The 20,798-nt window shown below is 40.4% G+C and overlaps 2 protein-coding genes across 6 annotated transcripts; one reads left to right on the top strand and one right to left on the bottom strand.

The window, feature by feature from the left end:
* The first annotated feature begins 425 nt into the window (after nucleotides 1–425).
* Nucleotides 426–10,144, top strand: LOC118772567 (cold-inducible RNA-binding protein-like). 5 transcript variants are annotated; one of them, XM_036521010.1, is made up of 8 exons: nucleotides 426–490; nucleotides 1,794–1,908; nucleotides 2,199–2,305; nucleotides 2,520–2,694; nucleotides 3,578–3,665; nucleotides 3,906–3,970; nucleotides 9,680–9,743; nucleotides 10,024–10,144. In XM_036521010.1, exons 2-7 carry the CDS (start codon nucleotides 1,809–1,811, stop codon nucleotides 9,727–9,729), a joined length of 585 nt encoding a protein of 194 aa, XP_036376903.1. In that variant the 5' UTR covers nucleotides 426–490; nucleotides 1,794–1,808; the 3' UTR covers nucleotides 9,730–9,743; nucleotides 10,024–10,144. The 5 variants fall into 5 exon arrangements, with proteins under 5 accessions (XP_036376903.1, XP_036376904.1, XP_036376906.1 ...); XM_036521011.1 differs by lacking the exons at nucleotides 9,680–9,743; nucleotides 10,024–10,144 and adding an exon at nucleotides 6,535–7,261; XM_036521013.1 differs by lacking the exons at nucleotides 9,680–9,743; nucleotides 10,024–10,144 and adding an exon at nucleotides 6,535–7,261 and having other exon boundaries at nucleotides 3,906–3,940.
* si:ch211-212d10.1 (duodenase-1) lies at nucleotides 9,821–11,835 on the bottom strand. The gene is made up of 5 exons (XM_036521008.1): nucleotides 11,751–11,835; nucleotides 11,199–11,361; nucleotides 10,847–10,976; nucleotides 10,315–10,536; nucleotides 9,821–10,139 (listed from the first exon to the last, which is right to left on the bottom strand). Exons 1-5 carry the CDS (start codon nucleotides 11,806–11,808, stop codon nucleotides 9,996–9,998), a joined length of 717 nt encoding a protein of 238 aa, XP_036376901.1. The 5' UTR covers nucleotides 11,809–11,835; the 3' UTR covers nucleotides 9,821–9,995.
* Nucleotides 11,836–20,798: the final 8,963 nt, after the last annotated feature.

A 20,798-nucleotide genomic window follows, 5' to 3' on the forward strand; every position in this document is an offset into this window, starting at 1 on the left:
TAATGTGTCAGAGAGCCATGCAGTAGAAATGAATGGTGGTCATGCACAGGTTCAGCAAATTGCCTAAAAAAGGAGACTTTTTTGATGTCCTTTTTCAGTTCTGCAGGACAACATATTTGCCTAGATACGTATGTAGGCTATGTGTGTATAGGCTAGCATTCTGCAATCCATTCATCTGTGTTAATGCAAGTGCTTAGATACCTCTTCTAATTGAATGATATAGCTGGAACACAAGTTTCTCCTTTTTCTGTGTGCATCGGTAATATTGGTATCTTGCTAATTTAATTAATTTTGATAAATTCATATTTGTCAGAAGAAAAGCAATGAATGCGCTGTGCAACTGAGAAACATAATGAGGGAATCCAACGTGGTGAATATTTATAAGGTGGGCGTTACGTGGGCAGGAGGAGTCATATATAAGCCAAGTTTTGCATTCAAGGCTTCCCCACATCCACTGCTGGTCGAGCTTGAGGTACACAGCTAGGATAAAGTAAGTGTTGGAAGAGTTGATTATTAATAGTTCGATTTGTCATGCCAGTTATAGCTATGATATGGATTTATAAATCGTAAAAGAGTAAACTGCAGCCAGTAATCTGTGTGTGGTCAGCTAGCTAGATTGTTGCTATTTAAGAAGCATAATCTGTGAAATAACATGTTCACCTTCGATTTATTGAAGGTGCTTTAGCCTTAGTTTATTTACAGTGGTCAAATAATTATAGCAGTGAGCCGGCGACAAAATAAACAGCCGTGTAGTTAGCTATTTAGCAAGCTAGCTGGTTAGCTAGTTCGCCGTTACATGACGCAGTGCTTGAAGACATCGTTGTGCAGATCAAAAGATGGCGCCGTTTAGTGCGGAGGTGGTCAAAATGAACAAAGGGAGCTGCATCTCGTTTTACACGTGTGGGGTGGAGGAAAATTGGAGTCGGTACAAGCTGGAAGCTTGTATGGAAGCTCCTTTTAAGTTAAAGTCCATAACATTGTCAGTTCTTGTCGAGTGTATTCGCAAAGGGGAAACAGACGTGGTTTCTGTAGCATTTAAAATGGCCACTATAACGAGGAGGGTCCCACAGAAAGGGATAGCGTTAGTTCTCTGAATGGCTAACGTTGCTAAACGGATCTTATCCCGTCATCGTTTTGCTAGACATTAAGTGCTAAGGTTAACAAGCAGGTGCAAGCTCTCCATTTCTGTTTATTAGCTAGATTGCAACACCTTCCGGTTAGTTTGCTAACTAATGATCCAGGGATAGTGGCCAGACGTTGGCTCTGAACATTTTGTAAATCAGTTAATGTTACGTAGAGATAACGACGTCCCATTTGCCGTCTAATAACGGTAAGCATTAAACTACGTGGTAGCTTCAACATTAAGCAGAAGGGTGGCTTAGCTACGAAATAATTGGTTACTAGCTGGCTGCTTTCCTAGCTGCATTCTGTTCACCGTGAATTCATGTTTGAAACGCGATATCGGCGTTTTTAATGTGTGAGAATGGGGGATGGTAGCACGTCTGGTATGATCTCTTGGAAGGGATTGACTGCGTTGAACAGATGGTCTGATTGTAATAAAGGATATGGTCCAGCCTCTGAGGACATCTGAACAAAGACGTCAACTTTAAATTCAGTTCTAAATGAATAGCATCTAATCGACCCAGGGTCATCAGGCTGCCATCTGCCCGCGAAATTGTGGCACCTCTTGTTCCAATCGGTTTCGTACTGAGAACAATTGATCGCATGTTTTATAGCATCATTGTAGAGCCATGATCCAGATATCCACCTTAACATTTCTTCTCTCTCTGTAGTTCTGCAACCCAAGGATGTCCGACGAAGGAAAGCTTTTTGTCGGCGGTCTTAGCTTTGACACCAATGAACAAGCCCTTGAAGATGTCTTCTCCAAGTATGGACAAATTTCTGAAGGTTAGCCAGGAAATCCTTCCCTTCCTACGTTGTCTCGGGTGGCAATTGTCTTCCAAGAGATTAAATATTCTGTCTGAAGACAATTCTCAACAATTGTTGAAATGCATGCATTTTTCCATTGTGAAATATTTTTAATATGAGTGCCATTTCATTATGTCAAACTTATTCCAACTGCTATATTATTAGTGCAAAATAATGCTAAATATTTTGACATGACTGCCATAAAGTGCATATTACAGTCATAATGCCTGTGTCCTAACTTTTTTTTTTTTCCTTTCTTTTTTAAATAGTTGTTGTAATCAAAGACCGAGAGACTCAGAGATCCAGGGGCTTTGGCTTTGTCACCTTTGAGAATCCAGATGATGCCAAAGATGCAATGTTGGCCATGAATGGCAAGGTAAGGTTGCATTCACATTGACAATACATGATGCCCTAGACAGGCAGAACTGACAGGTTATGACTATTTTCCAGATTTGATGGCCTGTTAAGGTACCAAATGTTATGGAGTAGATTGATGTGAATGCTGTAGGTGGTGCAACTAAAGATGGTAGCCTGCTTATACCAGAGGAGAATGCTTTGCTCATAAAGTTCTTTGGCTCTCCCCCCCCCAGTCACTTGATGGGAGACAAATCCGCGTTGACCAGGCTGGCAAGTCTGGGAGTGGGAACAGGCCTGGTGGCGGGTACAGAGGAGCCCCCTCAGGTGGTAGAGGAGGAGGAGGAGGAGGATACTTCCGTGGGGGCAGAGGTGGTGGTGGTGGAAGAGGTGGCCGTGGTTTCTCACGGGGCAAGTTTGTTGTTTTTGAGTGATTCTGTGTCCAGCTCACTTTTTTTTCTTTATGGAGTGTCTAAGACACCCCCTTGAGACATCACCACCACAAACATGATTGCCTGGAATTCTGTGAATGCAGAAATGGCAGGAGTTGTTTGTGGACCATTCAGTGATTCTCCATCCCTTTAGTCTTTCCCCCATATCTTTCTCCTTTAATTGTTTTATTTTTGCCTCAGGTGCAGTAGTGTTGTAGTTATAGAGACATAGCGTGTGCCTTTGTGCTCCGTATACATCCTTGCATTGTTGTAGTCTGTCTAGTCTACCATAAAATTTTGGGTACACCTGGTGGTGCAAGGTTTAGGGCCAAAACAGGTGGCTCTTTTCAAATTACTGGCTAATTAAAAACTGCAGTGTGAAGGAGGATGCATCATTGACTAAGAAGCTTGTATGTAGCTTGATTTATAATTTATCTTATGTGATGACAGACACTGATGCAAAGAAAATTATGTAAGTATTGGTAAAGCATCACCTCTAAGTGCTTGGTTTGTTCCTCCATAATTTCCCAACCAGTCAAATTTCGTAATGACAGACATAAGCATCATTGGCAAGAGGCACTGCTGGAGACAGGGAAATCTTAGTCCCTGTCTGCTGGTGATGGCATACCATTCTTAAACATTGGTAGGTGTTTCACTCTACACATGTTTAATTTTGTCGGAAGATGTCGAACACTTAATATCATTTGTTTGGTGGTTGGTTGCACACCATATTGGTCTTGAATGCTTTAGCACAAACAGCATAGAAATATTAAGATATTCAGATATATTCCAATTTTGGTTCTGAATGTAGGGTTTTCAACAGACTCTGCTGCATCTCAGTTTGCTGAATTTTTTCATTGCAGGTGGTGGAGAGCGAGGATATGGTGGTGGGCGTTACGACAGAAGTGGTGATGGCTATTCTTCCGACAGAGGATACTACAACAGAGACAGGTGAATTTTCTTGCACTACAACCATATGAATCAGTCATTTTGGCTCTGCAGTTACTACAGTGTTGGCCATTACATTTTGTTATCAATGTAATTTTTAGTCTTTGTTGTAGACCAGGGATAAAATTCAGATTTGATGTTGATTGATCATTAAATAGTAACTGTGGCCAATGATGTGCTTTAAAGGAGAGCTAAAATTGAAGAAATGACCTGTATTTATTTTTTTCCCCTCTCCATTTACAGAGCACAAGGAGGAGGATACGGAGATCGTTCAGGAGGTTCGTACAGAGACAGCTACGATAGTTATGGTGAGGCTTCTTAAGTAAGCTCATACACAAGTAAAGATGAGGCAGGGGTGGCCAGTCTGGCACCTGGACAACCACATCCCTGCAGGGCTGTGTAGCTGTGGAATTGGAAGATGCCAGTCAGCATTGCTCACGGTATAGCTCTGCTTTATTACGAGCACTGATGGGAATCATTTGGACTCTCCGTTGACTGCACAGCAGCTCTGAATCCCCTGTGGCTGTTTGACCAGGTTTGCCACCCTTGGAATAACAGGCAGCACATTAATGGAAGCATGCTTTGTGTACATCACTTTCACATTGCAGTTAGAGAGAATTCAGGGCCAGAGCAAAAAACCCAATTCTACCCTAGGTGGACAAAGCAGTGGCCAGAATCAGTGTAATTTTGTGAGAGTCTAGATGCCTTTCTTTATCATGCTAATGAATTGATTTACCTACTGGAGTTCTGTTCTTGCCTGGGTTTTGCCATCTCTTTGACTCAAACTTATTTTTTCATTGATTCACTGAAAAATGCATCTACATCAAGGATGGCTAAACTAAGTAATATAAGACTGCCTAGGTTTGCTTTCAAACATTTTCACTAGGCCTGTCACCGCATAAAATGCGTTACAAACCAAACATGAAACACGAAACGTAAAATGTTAGTCACACCTTCATATAACGCCCTGCATTTAGAAGACAGTGACTGAATACCTCACAGCTTTACAAAAGGAATCATGAGTTTAGCTGAATAAATGGAGACTGAAAATAATGAATAAATCACACTTGGGTAGAAGGTTGGCTTCTTTTAGCATTCCTTAATCAAAGGCCTACATTAAGTGAATGTCAAAAACACCCACGCAAATACGGAATGGTCCATATTTAGATGATGGCTGACCATGGTGTTGTAGAAGTGAATTTGTAACTGGCAAAAAAGTAGCATGCTGAAGACACTGCTAAATCACCAGTTGACCAGTAGAGGGAGCCATTGCCTAATTTTATGGTCTTGCACGTTTACGGTTTTTTTTCATTTAAGTTGAAGAAAAAAGATATGTTTGTTTTCTTCAACCTTGAGGTGAAATAAGCATGCAATCCACCTCATAAACAGTTTTGGAATTTTATTTTATTGAACTAATTGAGTATACTTTATTTAAATCAAAGGCATATATAAAGAGAGCCATAATCACAACGATTGCACACATGAAGACGGCATGCTGAAATTTTTTAATCTTTTCGGTCATCTTTTTGAAAGATTGAGTGGATCATCTACAAATGTAGTTAATGAAACTACATGTGGATGTATGCACCCGTTTTAACCTATAGGCCGTATTCGGAGGATTGGATCCTCCTCTAGTGATAATTAAATATTCATTTTTACATCAATGAAGTGTCAAGGAAATATAAATCAGTTCAAGTGAAGGCTAAGAAAGCAGCCAGAGTATCTGATGGACTGTGCACACTGTTGTGTAATGTACCGTTTTATCGTTAAATCTTACCTGTCCGACAGCTTGAATTCCAGAAGGTAAAAAGCTGGTCTTACATTTAAAGTTTTTTATTTCATGTGAAAACGATAGGGTGGCGGTTGTTTTTATCAAAAACGTATGGGATTGATTAGCGCAATTTAAATTGGTCACCTGAAATGGGTACATTGTAAGTTCTAACTCTTAGGTAGGTGCAAGAGTCCTTTCTCCAATTTTACAAACTGGAGGCGAAGTGTTGAGCCCCCAGATAATCTGCTGGCCGTTTGTGTTTTTGTGAACAGGACGTGGTGGCCACTGAGTGTTGCCGAGGCGTTCTGTAGTTGAATTGTTTTGAAGAGACTTAAAAGCTCCTCTTTAGCTCTGCAGAACTGCTGTAAAGGTAGGCTGACCCACAGTCTGCACATAAAGAGCACTAGTGGTTGAGGGGGCCTTAGTAGAAGCTTGCTGGTCTCTTGTAGCTTGCTTGTTTTCTAGATGCTGTTGGCTCCGGAGAACCTTGTAGCAGTGCTTGGTTCTATTTTTTCCAGACGCTTGGGAGAGGTTCAAGAGCCATTATACTGGAAGTGGGATCAAGTTCCTTAATTAGAAGGAAATTTCTTAAATTTGATCCCCATGGTTTTACTGCTTGAATCAGCAGATTAATTTGTCAGCTCAGCTAGCTGGGTGGTGTTCTTATCTACAGAGGTAGTCTGTTGTCCTCTGAACCTCTGTCTGAGCTTGACTTTGTAGTTGAACCTCATGCTAGAACCCATAAAGCTTCGCTTGCTGTGCTGAGAAACTCAAAGGCTTTGTCAGCAGCATAGTGCTTTAGTGCTGTCAAAAGGGCCGGAATGTGAGTCGCCCTATCCTCTCTGTCCAGCCATACAACCCCTTTTTAAAGTTGCTCATTTGTGACCTGTCAGGATTAAACTTCTAGCCATAAGCGTTTCCTTGCTCATGGTATCTGATCCTGAGCTGCCTCTTCCTAATGTATGTTTTGAAGGCCTGTTCCCTGCCTTTCAGTGTAGGGTGATGCCAGGCAGAGGGAAAGTCTGATGGCAGAGGTGGGACCCATGCAGACCTTGCCCACAGAACCTTGGTAACTTGTTATCTTTCTTTCATCCTGTGCAGGTGACGAGGGCAGCTGGTAGAAAGGTCACCTGGTTCCGGCCCGCAACCTGCTGCCACACAAAAATGTAAAATTTCCTCTGAAACTGACTATGTAGATACGAGCAGTCCTGGGCAAGTGTGGGAGGGCCGGCTTGTATGTTGAGCCGCCCACACCAGTCTATTCAAAGTTTTGTTTTTTTGTTGTTTGTTTGTTTTAAATTGCAGAGAACAATTTTTCCCTTACAGTTCAGGGGCGCTAGCTTTAGGGGTCCAGCGCTGATAGCCATCGTTAATTACAATTGCACTGCTCACACAGAAGCACAGCGTACGAAGAAAAGGAGTGTACCTCAGAGCGTGGATAGTTTAGCCATTTGTTTTGTTCAACTCAGCCTTGAGAATATTTTTGCGCTTATTTTCCTCATTCTGACTGGTTTGCCAGCAAGATCCTGCATATCCTTTTCATAAGTGACCGTCAGAAGGGCATGAGGTCACACAAGGTCAGAAAAGTATATCATGGCCGTTACTATTCTACCTGATTGTAACATGAGTAAAGCATTACCCTGCATTATGCTGAACTGTTGGGAGAGTGAAGAGTCCCAGTGAGGTCAGGAATTCATTTAGAGACGGTGCAAATTCGCTTGTTTCATTTTGACAGTATTGACCTGCTGATTTGACACTCCATCAGGTGCTCCTGTAACTGTTTACTTCTATGGAAATGCTCTCTTATTCTGATTTTTTTTTTTTTTTTTTGAAAAAGGATACATCTGTACTGCATACAGTTGCAAAGGGAGTGTTAATGTAAGGCAGGCCAGGTCAGAGGGAAGTACTTCAAAACTTTTAGGTAAACTTTTTTTTTTTTTTGGAGAGAGATAAAAATTGACTGGTTCTACTGTAGTTCTCATCATGACATCAGATTCATTTTGTATTTGATTTTTAACATGCTGTACCTTCATGGTTGTATCTTTTCTTAAATAAATACAAAACTTTACAACTGTATTGCGGATTGTGCCGATTTCTTATCTAAGAAGAGTTTACAAGCAAAAAAAATGAATCGATTAAATATTTTTAACTCCTTGTGAAGAGGTTTTTTTGTCCAGCATTTGAATTGTCTGTGAAGGACAGGATTTAGAGCACCAAAGTCTGAGGTTGTAAGCCATTCTTGGATGGTCAAAGTGCAGGATGCTTGTGATCTAACTTGGACAAACAAATGGGTATGCGTTTCTAGTAAATAAAGTGGTGGACCATCTAAGCATTGGTGTGACATACAGAACATCAGGGCCAAACAACTTTGAATCGTAATGTCACAGCTTTACTCAAAAGTAAAGCCACCTTTGCTGCTTTAGCGCTTTTGCTTTCCTTCATGAAAGTTATTCAGCACGTGAATGCCATGAACATCCATGTGCATGGAATGGCTGATATTTAAATTGAAATTTGGCAAACGAAGCTTTGCCAAAAGCTTTGTCAGTGGAGGTTGACACAGTTGACCTACAGTGGATCTAGAAATTCTACAGGCCCTTTCAAAATTTCTTGTTTTTATTACCATGAGCCCTGAAATGAAAGCTGTTAAATCAGATTTTTCTTTGTCTAAATATTAATATAAAATTAAAACACTTTGGTTGCATACCCTTTATAATGGGAGTTGTAGTTGTGCTCAGGTCTAACCATTCACCACCCAACTCGTGCCCAAAGCTAACTGACTTCACCTCTGACCAATTCAAGTGATTCTGATTAGCTCAGGATAAAATCCGCTAGTCCTGAAGGATTTCTTAGCAGCTTTCCTTGTTTTGTAGTGAATTCTAGTGTAAGGAAACAACCATGGGCAACAAGGACCTACCATAACTCTCTGGGTTTGAACTCTTGAAAGGTACAGATCAGGAGAGGGTCAAGACATCAAGGGCCTTAAATATGTCATGGAACACAGTAAAAACCATAATCAAGAAATGGAATAAATATGGCACTACCAGAAACTTGCCTACAGCAGGCCATCCCTCCAAGATGGATGACTGTGCAAGGAGGGAACTCATCAGGGAGGCCAACAAGAGGCCAACAGCAACAATAAAAGCTGCAGGACTTCATGGAAAGGAATGGCCACCATATGCACATAGCAACTATTTCATGTGTTCTCCACAATTCTGAGCTGTAGGGTAGGGTGGAAGCCTCTTCTCACAAAGAACATCTAGTCTCATCTGAATTATACAAAAAGACACTCTGGAGCTCATTGTTGCCTTGTGGAAAAAGGTCTTGTGGCCTGATGAGACTATGGAAAAAGTGTTTGGCCTTAATTCCAAACAATGTTTGTTACAAGGCCAAGACCAGTCTACAGGCATAGTCCCTACTATCAAGTATGGTGGTGGCAGCATCATGCTAATGGGGCTGTTTCTTTTCAGCAGGGACAGGAGCTCTGATGAGGTGAGAAGGGAAAATAAATAGTGCAAAATACCAGAAAATTTTAGAGATAAAACCTGCTACCCTATGCGGAAGAATTTCCCCTTTCAGAATGACAATGATCCAAAGCACACAGCCAAATATATAGTGGAATGGCTGGGAACAAAATGAAGATCCATGTCTGGAATGGCACCTCAACCCCATTGAAAATCTTTGGACTGACATTGGACCCCCTTGCAATTTAAGTGAACTCAAAACTACTGCAATGAGGAATGGGAGGAAATAGTAAAATCTAGATGTGAGAATTTGGTAGAGTCTTATTCATACACTCACTGCAGTTATCCAAGCGAAAGTTGCTTCCACCAAATATTTATTTGAGGGTGTTCAGATTTATGCTACTAAGACATTCAGAGTATCTCATTTTTAATACGTTTTTTGAAAAACTGTGGCATGTGTTTTTCATTTAGATATTGTTAGTTACAATATGTGAATAACGCTAGACTAAGACTGACTTGTCTTGATTTCACCCTTGAAGACACCAAAAATAAAATTTGGAAGTGAGTGTGTAAAGGGAGCCATTTCCTTATTTTGTGGGTTAAGGAGGGTTTGTGGTCTGTGATATAGTTGCTGATGTTATGTTATCCAATTTTCATACCAATCAGCATTTTTTTTCCTGAAATGGGTTCCTAACTTCAAATATATGTAATTTATCTATTCTTGAACTTAAGTTTTTTAATATTTGTTGGGTCATTTTTTCTTTGGTTTGTTTCTTTCCCACCAGGGGGCACTGTTGTGCTATTGAAAGATTCTTCAAGGTGTGGTGCACAGTGATGTTGCTGAATGCGGTTAGTATAAGTGTATGTTCACATAAATAGACAATTGAGTGAAATGGACTTATGCAATTGTGTATTTTTTTCTCTGGATTACATGACATTTTGCAAATACATTCAAAGGTTGCCTGGAAGGTTCTATAAATGATAGACAAAAACATTTTAACAAGAATGGACAATACTATTGGGCACACTTGCATGACTCTAAACAGCTTAGAGACTTCACAGTCTGAGTTTTTGGTTTCCTCTGATTTTTTTGGCTTTTCCTTATTTCTTCATTTCTTTGTGAATCCAGGGCATGTAGGTGGAGATTTTGGTGTACACAAAGAGAAAGTCTTTCTCGAAGATCTGAAAATGGGACACAACTCCATGCGCCACGCCGTCACACACCAAGGGTCCACCAGAGTCTCCCTGGAGAGGGCAAAGAAATAAAGCTCCACTGTTGGGTTTGATCACAAAGCCTAAATAAAGTAGGCTTAAATGATGATGCACGCAGTTGCGATGAATCTAGCGGCTCGATGAACTCTGAAGTTCTGAACCATATGTTCCACAAGCATTCCCCTCTGGGACTGTCAAGTGCACTTACCTGAGCGGGACCCATGTTTCCCCTAACACAGATTTCCTTGGGGCACTTCTCCGAGTTGCTGACCGTGACTTTGACCTCGCGTAGTTCATGGGGCCTCTGTGGCTCGTTCACCAGCAGTCTCCCCCACCCGGAGACCGAGCACTGCGCAGGCACCTTTGCGTCCTGCCCCTCCGGCAGAGCAATGGTCGTCACGTCGTGGCAGAGAGTGGCATTCTCTGACAGCTACATTGGCAGGAAGAGGAAGAGTGGGATCAGAGGCTGGGCATCACCTCACAGTGTGAGAGTTACATGTTGCTTTATGCACCAAACTAAATGGGTCAGTTGTCCAAAAGTGTAATCTATTGCTAGTGACAACCTGTGATAAATATTGTTGATAGTATGTTGACAGTATGTAGACATTTCATTGTTTTGTGAAAAATGACATAAGCATACATGAGTTTTAAAGGCATACAATTGCAGGTTATAATGCCATGGATGCACAAGCAGAAGTAGACACTGGGCTTGAGGGATAAAGAGGTCAGCTGTGGCTTACCTTGAGTAACATTATATCGTTTTCCATGTCGTCTGTATTGAAATCTGGGTGTGAAATCTGGTGCTTGACTCTTATCTTTTGCAAGGGCTTCTTGGAGGTGTCGTGGACCCCTAGTGAGACTTCAATAGATCTGTAGCACAAGCTTGCAAAGTTTAGTGATTTCCTACAAATTGCTGAGTAATGTATAAAACTGGCCAGTATAGGATTACAATTCTGAAATAAAATGAAGTGAAAATATTCTCATCTGGTCTATCATCAGTCTGACAGCTGTTCGTTAAACTCTGAGTGTGATATGTGAAATAAGCAATGCCTCATGACCTCCGTCTTTGCCACAGCCACTGCGATGACTGACCTCCCCATACAGTGGGCGGCCGTCATCACGAAATCCTCCCTAATGAGGAAGCCGTCGCATAGAAAGATGTCATCCTCCTCGTGGATATGCAGGTAGGCCATATAAGGACGGCTATGCGGCATAGCCTTTTGTCCTCCGATGATTTTCCCCATCATACGAGCTGCTGAGTAACAGAAGAACACAGGAACCAGTGTGAGTGTATTATAAACGCAAGAGCAAGAGCACACAGAAGCCTGATTACTGCTGCCCTCCCCTCAACAAACAGTGCTCCCTTATGGTCATATTTCAAAAACTGAAAAAAACGTTGGAAATACAGTAGATGCTGAAAAAAATTACAGCCATTGTTTCAAAGGTATGAGTTCACATGTCTTACATGTACTATAGACTAGAAGTAAGCTTGTTTGTAAACCACAGTACCAAGGCACTCTGCACAACATACAACAATGCAAGAACCTCTACTATGCATGCAATGAGACCTAGTCACATTTAGCAATAGAACTGTTGCTTTGTTGCTCAGACAGTACCACAGAACAGTCTCAGAACCCTGTTTACCTTCACTGGAGAGAGGAAGCAGCAGGATCAATAACCCAAGGAACAGAGGGATGGCCATGGTGAATACAAGTCAAGAGGGAAAGAGAGAGACAGTGACTGAAATGACTTTCGTTGCCTTTGAACCAGAGCTTTTAAAAGAGCAGGAACAGGAACTGTGTGTGTGTGTGTGTGTGTGTGTGTCTGTGTCTGTAGTGTGTCATTGTGTTATCTCATAATGAGTACATCCTTAGGAACGTTCAAACAAAATCAGTTTTACTGATCTCCACGTGACCGCTCACCTTCCTCTTCCTGGTTCGGACAGGTTGGAGCTAACCATATTCATCACATTTCGCCTGGTTTGCAGAGGTGGCATATATACTAGATTGGGAAGTGTGTGCCAAATACAATGAATATTTGGCTATTACACTCTTCATACTCTTCAAGTTACTTTGGAGCACAATAAAAGTAAGACAATGCATATTATTTTTGTGTCAGTCATACCCTGGTTTTATCAACCATCCATCTTTTGGACAACAAATACCTGAACCTTGTATTTATTCAAGTCTACATCTGGATTTGCATTGTATGCCAATGTCCAACGGCCAAGATTGTGACCTGAATCTCACTTATGACTGAGTCTACTGGTGCATCATTCAGCATAAATCAGGCTCTATACTAGTCTGTGTTACACATATATCTGCCATAATTTATTCTGTAATGCAGCTGTGGTAAAAAAAAAAGCCTGGTAGCATTTTTTTCTTTGTAAGTCATGTTTTATAAGAAGCTCTTTGTCTACCACACAGCCCCAGAGGTAGCATTATTTCACTAAAACTCTGTCAAAAGAAAGTACATAAAATAGTATCTGTTTAAAATTACAGAGTACATGGTGCCCATTGCTTTGTGGCCTGAAAGATTTTAGAGGTATGATGGAAGCAGCATTTCCGTTTCATTTAAACTTGAGATCAAACAACTTGCACTAATGAACCTCATACAGACAGCATACAGCTTTTTAAGATTTTACTGCCAACTTGAAATCCAAATGATATTATATTACTAATATGAATGTAATTTTCATGTTCTGTATAAATATGAAGCACTGGATTATGTATATTAGTACCTTGCGGGTTCTTTGGAGTAATTTAGGTTTGGCAGAGATAAAGGAAAAACTGACTTAAAGCCATGCCATGTTTTTTTTAAATATCATTGCTTTACCTCTTTATTATCCTCAAATGTAATACTACAAACTTTTGGGGAGTGCATTTCAATGCAAGCCTCTTGTTTGATTTGAAATTGTAATGAGTGATGTTTGGTTGGAAGATCTCAGAGAAAGAATTTGTCAGAATTTTCAGCCCCAAAAATAAATAACAGTAAATTAAAGTATAAGTTATACTTCAGTATTTGCAGAGGGTAGAGGGAAAAAACCATACTCTTCACAAATAATACATTGTATTCAAGAAAACAAATAAAGGATTACTTCTTCTTCTGGCATACATGCCTTTCCCTCTTCTGTCACAATTCCAAATGTCACAGTCAACAAATGTGCAGCCAAGGCACACACCAGTTTCCTTGAATATCATTAGGCCTGGAGAGGGGATGCATTTCACCATGATTTGCATCTTTCACTGGCTGCCGTTCCATGGAATCCAGTAGCTCTGTTCTTTCAGGATGTCCTGTCACGAAGCCCTTGTAACAGAATCTTCAACATTGTAAAAGACCATTCTGTGTTCCCTCAGTCTCTGACTACTAAGAGCACTTTATTTCAGTGCAGTCTTTTCTGCACTTTGAAAGAGTGCAAAGAAAAGTAAACATTGGTCATTTGCCCTGTTTTTTAGAAACGGTCTTTAAGCAAATAGCAACTTACACACAGGAGTGTAGGTTTAACCTGAACATTGGAGGTGCCACTGCTGTTATCATCTGAATGCTACTTTACAGTGTAGTACTCTAATTACATCTTCTCAACATCGAGGAGGACATGTCGCCTCCCCCCCTCAAAAAAAAACTACACCCATGCTTACACAGAAAGCTATGCTGTATCAATTCACGCCAGCAGGCTGATGTGAGTTATTCTGTGTGTGTGTGTGTGTGTGTGTGTGTGTGTGTGTGTGTGTGTGTGTGTGTGTGTGTGTGTGTGTCTGTGTGCGTGCAAGTGTGTATTTAATGTACATAGCGTAAACTGCTAGAGTTGGGTTTGTGTAATTACATATCCAAAAAATTCATGCTCCCCACAATTACTGTGCAGCCATGTGGCGTTACAGGTCTACACCTTTCAGTGGTGCCCTCTCTTGCCCAATTTGATGAGTACATTAACTGATACATACATATGCAGAATATTCCTTAGATACATATATTTCCATACAATCAAAGCATGGAGGTTGTATTTGATGTGACTATAGCAGTACTTTAGTTGGCTTGGGGTCCAGTGAAGGGATTGCACCTGCCCATGGGCCAAGGTTGTGGACCCCTGTGTGGACATCATAAACAGGGAAAGGAAACAGGGATATGGGAGTAGAGAGGGATGCCATGATCAACTGAGGAGGAAGAAAAGTAGTAAGTATGATTTTCATAGTCATGAATAGAGCCAGTTTGCCTAGTTTTGGTTAATTGCGTAGGGATTGTCTGTAAATTCTCCTCCCGAATCTTTGTTTGGAACTTCAATAAATAGTCTGAAATATGAAGGTAGTTAGTGAATGTTTGCAGTTTTTTATTTAAGTATTAATGTAAGTCTATGTATTCCCTGAGATTAGTAGTCAGTATTATTCAAAGCTAGCATTTTTAGCTAACTTCTTAGATACAGACAGATTGCATAAGTAAAAATGTAATAAAATGGATGATAAATAAAAAGTGTGGCATAAATAAAAAGGCATCATTGGGTAAGGGTGTCTTTCTCACTGAAATTGCATTTACTCTTTCTACTTAAGCTGTCGACTCCTTATTTGGTCGTGTTGAAAATTTTCTTCCTGTTGACAGGTATGTAACATGATACACTTTGATACAATTATCGAAACCATTGGTATCCCGGAAGGTAGACATGAACATCTCTTCAAAGTTTTACCTGACGTAATTCCAATTTATTGTGCCTCAGTGTGTTTCTGTATTATCCATGTGCTTTTGCGTTATCTTGAAGTTATTACAATATTATGTTACACTTCTTTGTTTCCTCTAAACTTTCATTGGAGGAGTTACACCATTTGCGTGGGAAAGCCTTTGTCAATGTGTGTGTGTCATGTCATGCCACTTACTCATGCCCTACATCACACTGATGGTCCTCTCCGTCTCCTTAGAGGACAGGGGAAAACAGAGGAAAGGGATAAAAGGTGAGGTCAAGTGATGAAGATTGTCTCAACTCCAGTTAATCCAGTTTAACAGAAATGTTAATATTCAACATATTTCAGAAATATTAATTCATGAAGTACCCAAAGTTTGTTGGTCAATATATCTTTACAGGATGTACACAAAAAGCTTTACATCCACAGAAGCCTTAAAAATAAATGTTCAGTAACAACATATTTCTTTTGGCTCACTAAGGTATTCATATAAACTGACCAGAAACACAGGCATGTCTATTAAATACTTTCTAGAGTCTAGACTAAAGTATGTCCCTTTCATACCTTCGCCACAAGCCTGTATTATAATCATTGCTGAATAGACCGCGACAGTGGTTTTTAGTGAAGAAAGGAAACCTGAATGGGCAAAGAAGGGGTAACTGGAGCTGGAACAGTAATTGGAATCACAGGAGGAGTTGGAGAGAAACTGGACAGAGAGAAGCCCAGCAGGAGGGGCATTAGCCATCAGGCTGTCAGCTTTATAGGAACTGGGGGGTTGAGGAAAGACTGGTTTTGCGATTGGCTGTTGCGGCAGAAGCTAGAAAACGTAATGTTGGTTGTAAAAAGTCCATCAATCATTGCGCAAATTACATATTTATTAAGAAGAAAAGAAAATGACAACTATAAAAGATGAAAATAAAAAACGGACATTCTTCTAGCTAAGTTACGTGTTCCATGATGTATCGGACTTCACTTGATGGGTTTCACATATGGCTCCAGGGGTTCATGGCCCAGCAGGACCTGCGGAAGGATATGTCATGGTGTCGTTTAGGATGTGTGTGTCATACATGTACTGCACCCACACATTCCTCATCCATGAAGTTAGCTATGTTCCCACTTCGCATATCTCTTTTTGCCCAAGTTCAGAACAGGCATGCTGAAGGACACTGTCTTGCCAGCAGTCCCCTGGTAGCAGCTGGTTCTCAGACTAACACTGACCTCATGACTATAGGAGTGTTCTGTTGGGTATCTCTCCCAGTGTTTCCCTTAAGGTAGACCAAAGTGGCCTTTCCTTTTTTTTGGGAAAGCCACATATTCACAGGATTAGAGGCAGTATAATGGGATTTCACATTCAGGATTACAGACAGTCATAAAAGGCACATTTTGCATTACTAATACTACTTTGCGAGGCCGTAACGATTATGCCTGCAAATACTTTCTGAAGGAATATTTATTAGATTATCACATTTAATCACAATGTATTAAATGTATTTGAAAATGTGTGTATGTATGAGCGTGTGTGCGTGTTTGTGTGTTTAAGAAGATGAACTCAATTCCTAAATATGCAGTCTTTCTCCCTTCTGAGTCCTGGACAGGAAAGACACACTTTTGCTGGTATTCTGTTGAGTTCTGGCACATAATGCTGCCAAACAGGAGCACTCCAGGCCAGCACAGGAGGAAGACGGGAGGCAGGCATTCTGCAGAAGCTTGAGGGGTGTCAGGGAGAAAGGACACATCCCAGAAAAATGGGACACCAGCCTCTGGAATGGTAATTACCCTTGGGGGAAAAGAGGAGCTATGTTCTGAGATTCAACCAGTTTTGTTCAACTGTGAAACACTGTCACCTTCAAATATATAGTATCTTATGGAAAGCAACAAGGAATGTGGTATACTCCACCTTAATTATACAGTCCTTGCTAGGGAGAATGTTGCTTTTCTCAGGTGTATAAATATAGGTGTTATTTATGTCACTGAACAAGAAACATAGGAGTATAAGAACTTCTTTGAACTTATATTGGTTTCAACCCTTTATGTTTTTTATTGTGATTTAAAAGCTGGCACTTTTAGTAGTGTCACAGGTTAGCAGACCCAGACACCCTGGCGCCTCCCTCTGGCCAGGGTGAGCTGGTCCAGGATCGGGGACAGACCAGGTGGGGGTCACAGGCTGCCACAGGGAGCACTCACACGCACAGACACACTTAATACAAAACAGACGTTGCTGCTAATTGCCTCTCCTGCAGGCAGCAACGTCAAAATTAAAAACAAATCTTAAAACCAAAGACAAGATACAAAAAAAAAAGGAATCCCCAAAAACACCCTCATGTCCCAAGTGAAATAGAGTCCCTTGGCTATCCAGATGCCAGGCTCCAAGTAGTTCCGTGCTGCTGGGTGGGGTTACACTGCCTCTCAGATCTAATCCCTCGCCACCCCTGCAACTCCTCCGAACGTGAAGCAGGAATTGAGAAAACCAGCACCTAGACGCCCTTGGTCACATGCACATACATATTGTGCAGGACTGAATGTAGCACATTCCTTACGAAAAGCAAGGAGAATGCTCCTGCTTTTTACGCCAGTTGACCCGCCGGGCAGCAGCTTCTCCATGGCGGATCTGAGGTGGACAACCTTCCTCCTCCCTGGGCTCTCTGCTCTGGTTATGTTCCGCCCTGCCAGAGTCCCACACAAACACAAAAGCACATGACAAAGTAAAAAAAAAAAACCCAAAGAAACTAATACAACCAAAGAAAAAAAAAACCCACAAAAAAACAAACAACTTAATACACGCCACAACAGAGCGCTCCCCCCACACTCCTGCTACTTTTCTCCAGGCCACTGTCCTCTTACCACCCCACCCAACTGCTTTTTAAAAGCTGCGAAGCTCCACAATATGCCCAGCTCACAGGTGCCTGGCATAGCTTGCTCGTTATTCAATCATTCAATAGTTGCTGAGCCACACCCACATGCAACTCTCTGGGCTGCCCAAACCACCGTCTGACAGTAACAATCGTCAACCAACAGCTTGCACACATTGAAACGATGGGGGAAAAATGGTTTCCTACATTTCACTTCATTTTAGGTCAAAGCAATATCTCAAAGTGGAATTTTAATTTTACCTTACATTGTTAATTAAATGGCTCAATTTATCTGCACTTTTCTATTCTTTTATATTTTTAAAAACTGCCTCTGAAGGGAACAATAGGAAAAAGCCCATATTACCATAATAAACAAGGTTAGATTTGATAAAGGTCCATGGACCGTGAAAAACATTGAGATTAGGGATCAAAGGTTTTTAATATCTATACAGAGCTGTGTACATGAAAGTGTATGTAACACATTATAATACCTTACATATAATTGTTATATATTAGACTTGTTGCTTTGTTATTATGAAATAAGCTGCCTTTATCTAACTAGATCCTCTACTGAATTGAAAATTCAACCCATCTTTTGAACCTGCTATTGACAAGGTATTGTTGTGGTACAATGAAATTGTTATCAGAATAATTAAGTTGTGTAGCATAGAAATATTTAAAACTATGACAGATCAGTCATGCCTTGGTTTTAGAGCACCCAATGAACAAATGAGGATAAAAAAAAAAAAAATCTTAAAATTCCATCCACTGACCCAATGCAGGATTCTATCAGAGAAGAGGCAGCAGTGAAGATATCACATTTGACATTGGCCTGTTCCCCTGCCTAACCGTCTGTCTGTCAGGGAAAGCTGGTTGAAATTGATAAGTCTTCATGCGTGGTTTGGAACTTATACAACTGTGGTAAGGTGAGCTCTCTAAAAGCTACAGCGGCTTAGTTCTGTCCCAGGATGTGAATTAAGGATGCTCAAGTCACATTAACAGCATTAAACTTTGCATTGCATTACAAGAATTTGAGTAACTTTTGTATTTTAAATAATTAGTAATGACAGAAAAGCTCAATGAACATGACTTTAGGAAATATTTTCTTATGGGTATGAAAAGAATGTTTTGTATGGTCAATACAGGAGAGACAGCACAAGTAAGGTCTCAGATTGGCTTTTTTTATCTCAAACCTTGTGAATAATTGTAGTGATTCAGGGAATTCAGAGTAAAGGAACAAATAGTTTCTTCCCTGAAATTTATTTTCTGTGTTCTGGTGTTTGCTTTAAGGTGAAAATGATACTGTGGATTAATGGTTACTTTAATGCCATGTTGCCTCATTAGGATGTTTTAAATACGCTTGGCCTGTAATTCTACCCCTCTTGAATTCTTACAAGTTCAACCTTTTTGGTTGTTTGCATGATAAGACTCTCACTAGGGTTTTCCTGTCATGTGACTAGAAAGTTTCCAGACAGAGCTAGTGTCCATGTGGACTAGAGCCCTGTATTTCACTTAAACTCAGACGGATGTCCTTACCAGGCCAAAAAGTGAAGCACGCACATATTATTTTCTTGAGATTTGGTCAAACAAAATGTGTTTTTCAGTCTTTTTTAATGTTTGCCAAAAACACGTCCCTGTTGCAGATTTGAAATGAAACAGAAGATTTCCTCAGTATCCTATGATATATCAGTCACAATCCACAATTCTGCAGCACCCCAGACAGACCCAAGTCCTCATTGCACTCTTATGGACGTTTGATGACAGTTTTGGCATTTCTTCTGATGGTTTTGCCATGCTAACTGAACTCAAGAGAAAGCTGTTAACTGTGGATTAAGATATTTTTGCTATATTGCTCCAAACATCTGGCAAATGGTGACTTACAATACGTGATGGCTTATTGTGACTGAAGGAAAAAGTGTTTCTCAGTGTTGTTGCCAGAATTCACCAGTGCGTTTCCTTAACCCATTGAAGGTATATTGCCTTATCTGCATGATCCTACTTAAAGCCTAGGATGTAACTGAAGATGCACATTTGATCACACAGTGCTATACCAATTATACAAGAAATTGATTGGTGGGTTTGCATATGTGATCGCAACACAGATGTTTTTACTGTTTTTATTACAACGACAAAAACAGAAAATCTGAGTTCTCTGGTTCTCTGCTGTTTTGTAACACTCATGTTGTGACTATGGCATAATGAGCTGTTTATTTCTGTTCCAAGAAATGCCTCATAAACTGTAATTGCTAATTGTATGTGCCACACACAAGGAAATCACAGCAAAACGAAATCACAGTCAGCGGCACCAATTCAAAAGTGAGTCTATGCTGACACTCTGAATTAAGAAAATGGTTAAATGACCATACTCGGTGTTCATTTAGAATGACTTAGCAGCCTTTGAAGTGGAACTTGTTTGGTGTATTCAGTGCGGTGTAACAGATGCCAATAAACAGAAAATATAAAATACTTTAAAAAATGGTAAATATGTGATGGATTAGCTGTGAGATACATCTGAGGTACATACACACTACTGGAAATGACATTATTAAACAAAAGTGATGGGGTTTCGAAAAAAAGAAAAACATGTTGGCCATCTACTTTAAATGTGGGGCACTAATTTAAATGTATTAACACTAGAAAACAGTAATGAGGAAGGTTGCAAATGACACATTTCATCTAACTTAATCAACACTCCTTCACCAATACGAGGCATATTTTCTTAGTGTGTTTTTTTATCTCTTCTCATGATATGCTGAATAGGCAAGCAGAATTGATGTGAGAAGTAAGAATTGATGTGAGTAATTAAGAAAGCAGACATGTACTTCCCTCTGCACCAGATACTGTTTTTGAGAAGGAAAAACAGAGGCTGATAAGAAGTCAAAGATATAATAACTGATGAGAAAAGAGCTTTAGCTGCCAAACTGAAAGTTGAAGTGATACTATAGAAGCTGATAGAGATAAACAACTCATCATGCAAAGATAGTACAAGATGTGCAAGGTAATGCAAGATAATGGCAGCCTTAGAAGCCCTTGCGACCCCAGACTCATTCCTCAGACAGAAATACATTTATATATGCCAGAGGTACAATTCCCTTTAAAAATGGTCTGTCTGAAGGATACAGACTCCAGGGGATACCAGTGCATATTTCCAAAGCTCATCTTTGTGTACAGACACA

The sequence above is a fragment of the Megalops cyprinoides genome, chromosome 2 (assembly GCF_013368585.1).
Source record: "Megalops cyprinoides isolate fMegCyp1 chromosome 2, fMegCyp1.pri, whole genome shotgun sequence".
NCBI lineage: Eukaryota > Metazoa > Chordata > Actinopteri > Elopiformes > Megalopidae > Megalops > Megalops cyprinoides.

Coding starts and splice junctions, on each gene's coding strand:
- LOC118772567 (XM_036521010.1), top strand. CDS start 1,809: ATGTCCGACGAAGGAAAGCTTTTTGTCGGCGGTCTTAGCTTTGACACC. Junction 2,306..2,519: donor TGTTGGCCATGAATGGCAAG/GTAAGGTTGCAT, acceptor TCCCCCCCCCAG/TCACTTGATGGGAGACAAAT. Junction 3,971..9,679: donor AGACAGCTACGATAGTTATG/GTGAGGCTTCTT, acceptor CTTTCCCACCAG/GGGGCACTGTTGTGCTATTG.
- si:ch211-212d10.1 (XM_036521008.1), bottom strand. CDS start 11,808: ATGGCCATCCCTCTGTTCCTTGGGTTATTGATCCTGCTGCTTCCTCTC. Junction 11,362..11,750: donor GCTTCCTCTCTCCAGTGAAG/GTAAACAGGGTT, acceptor TCTGTTACTCAG/CAGCTCGTATGATGGGGAAA. Junction 10,537..10,846: donor ACGATATAATGTTACTCAAG/GTAAGCCACAGC, acceptor CTGCCAATGTAG/CTGTCAGAGAATGCCACTCT.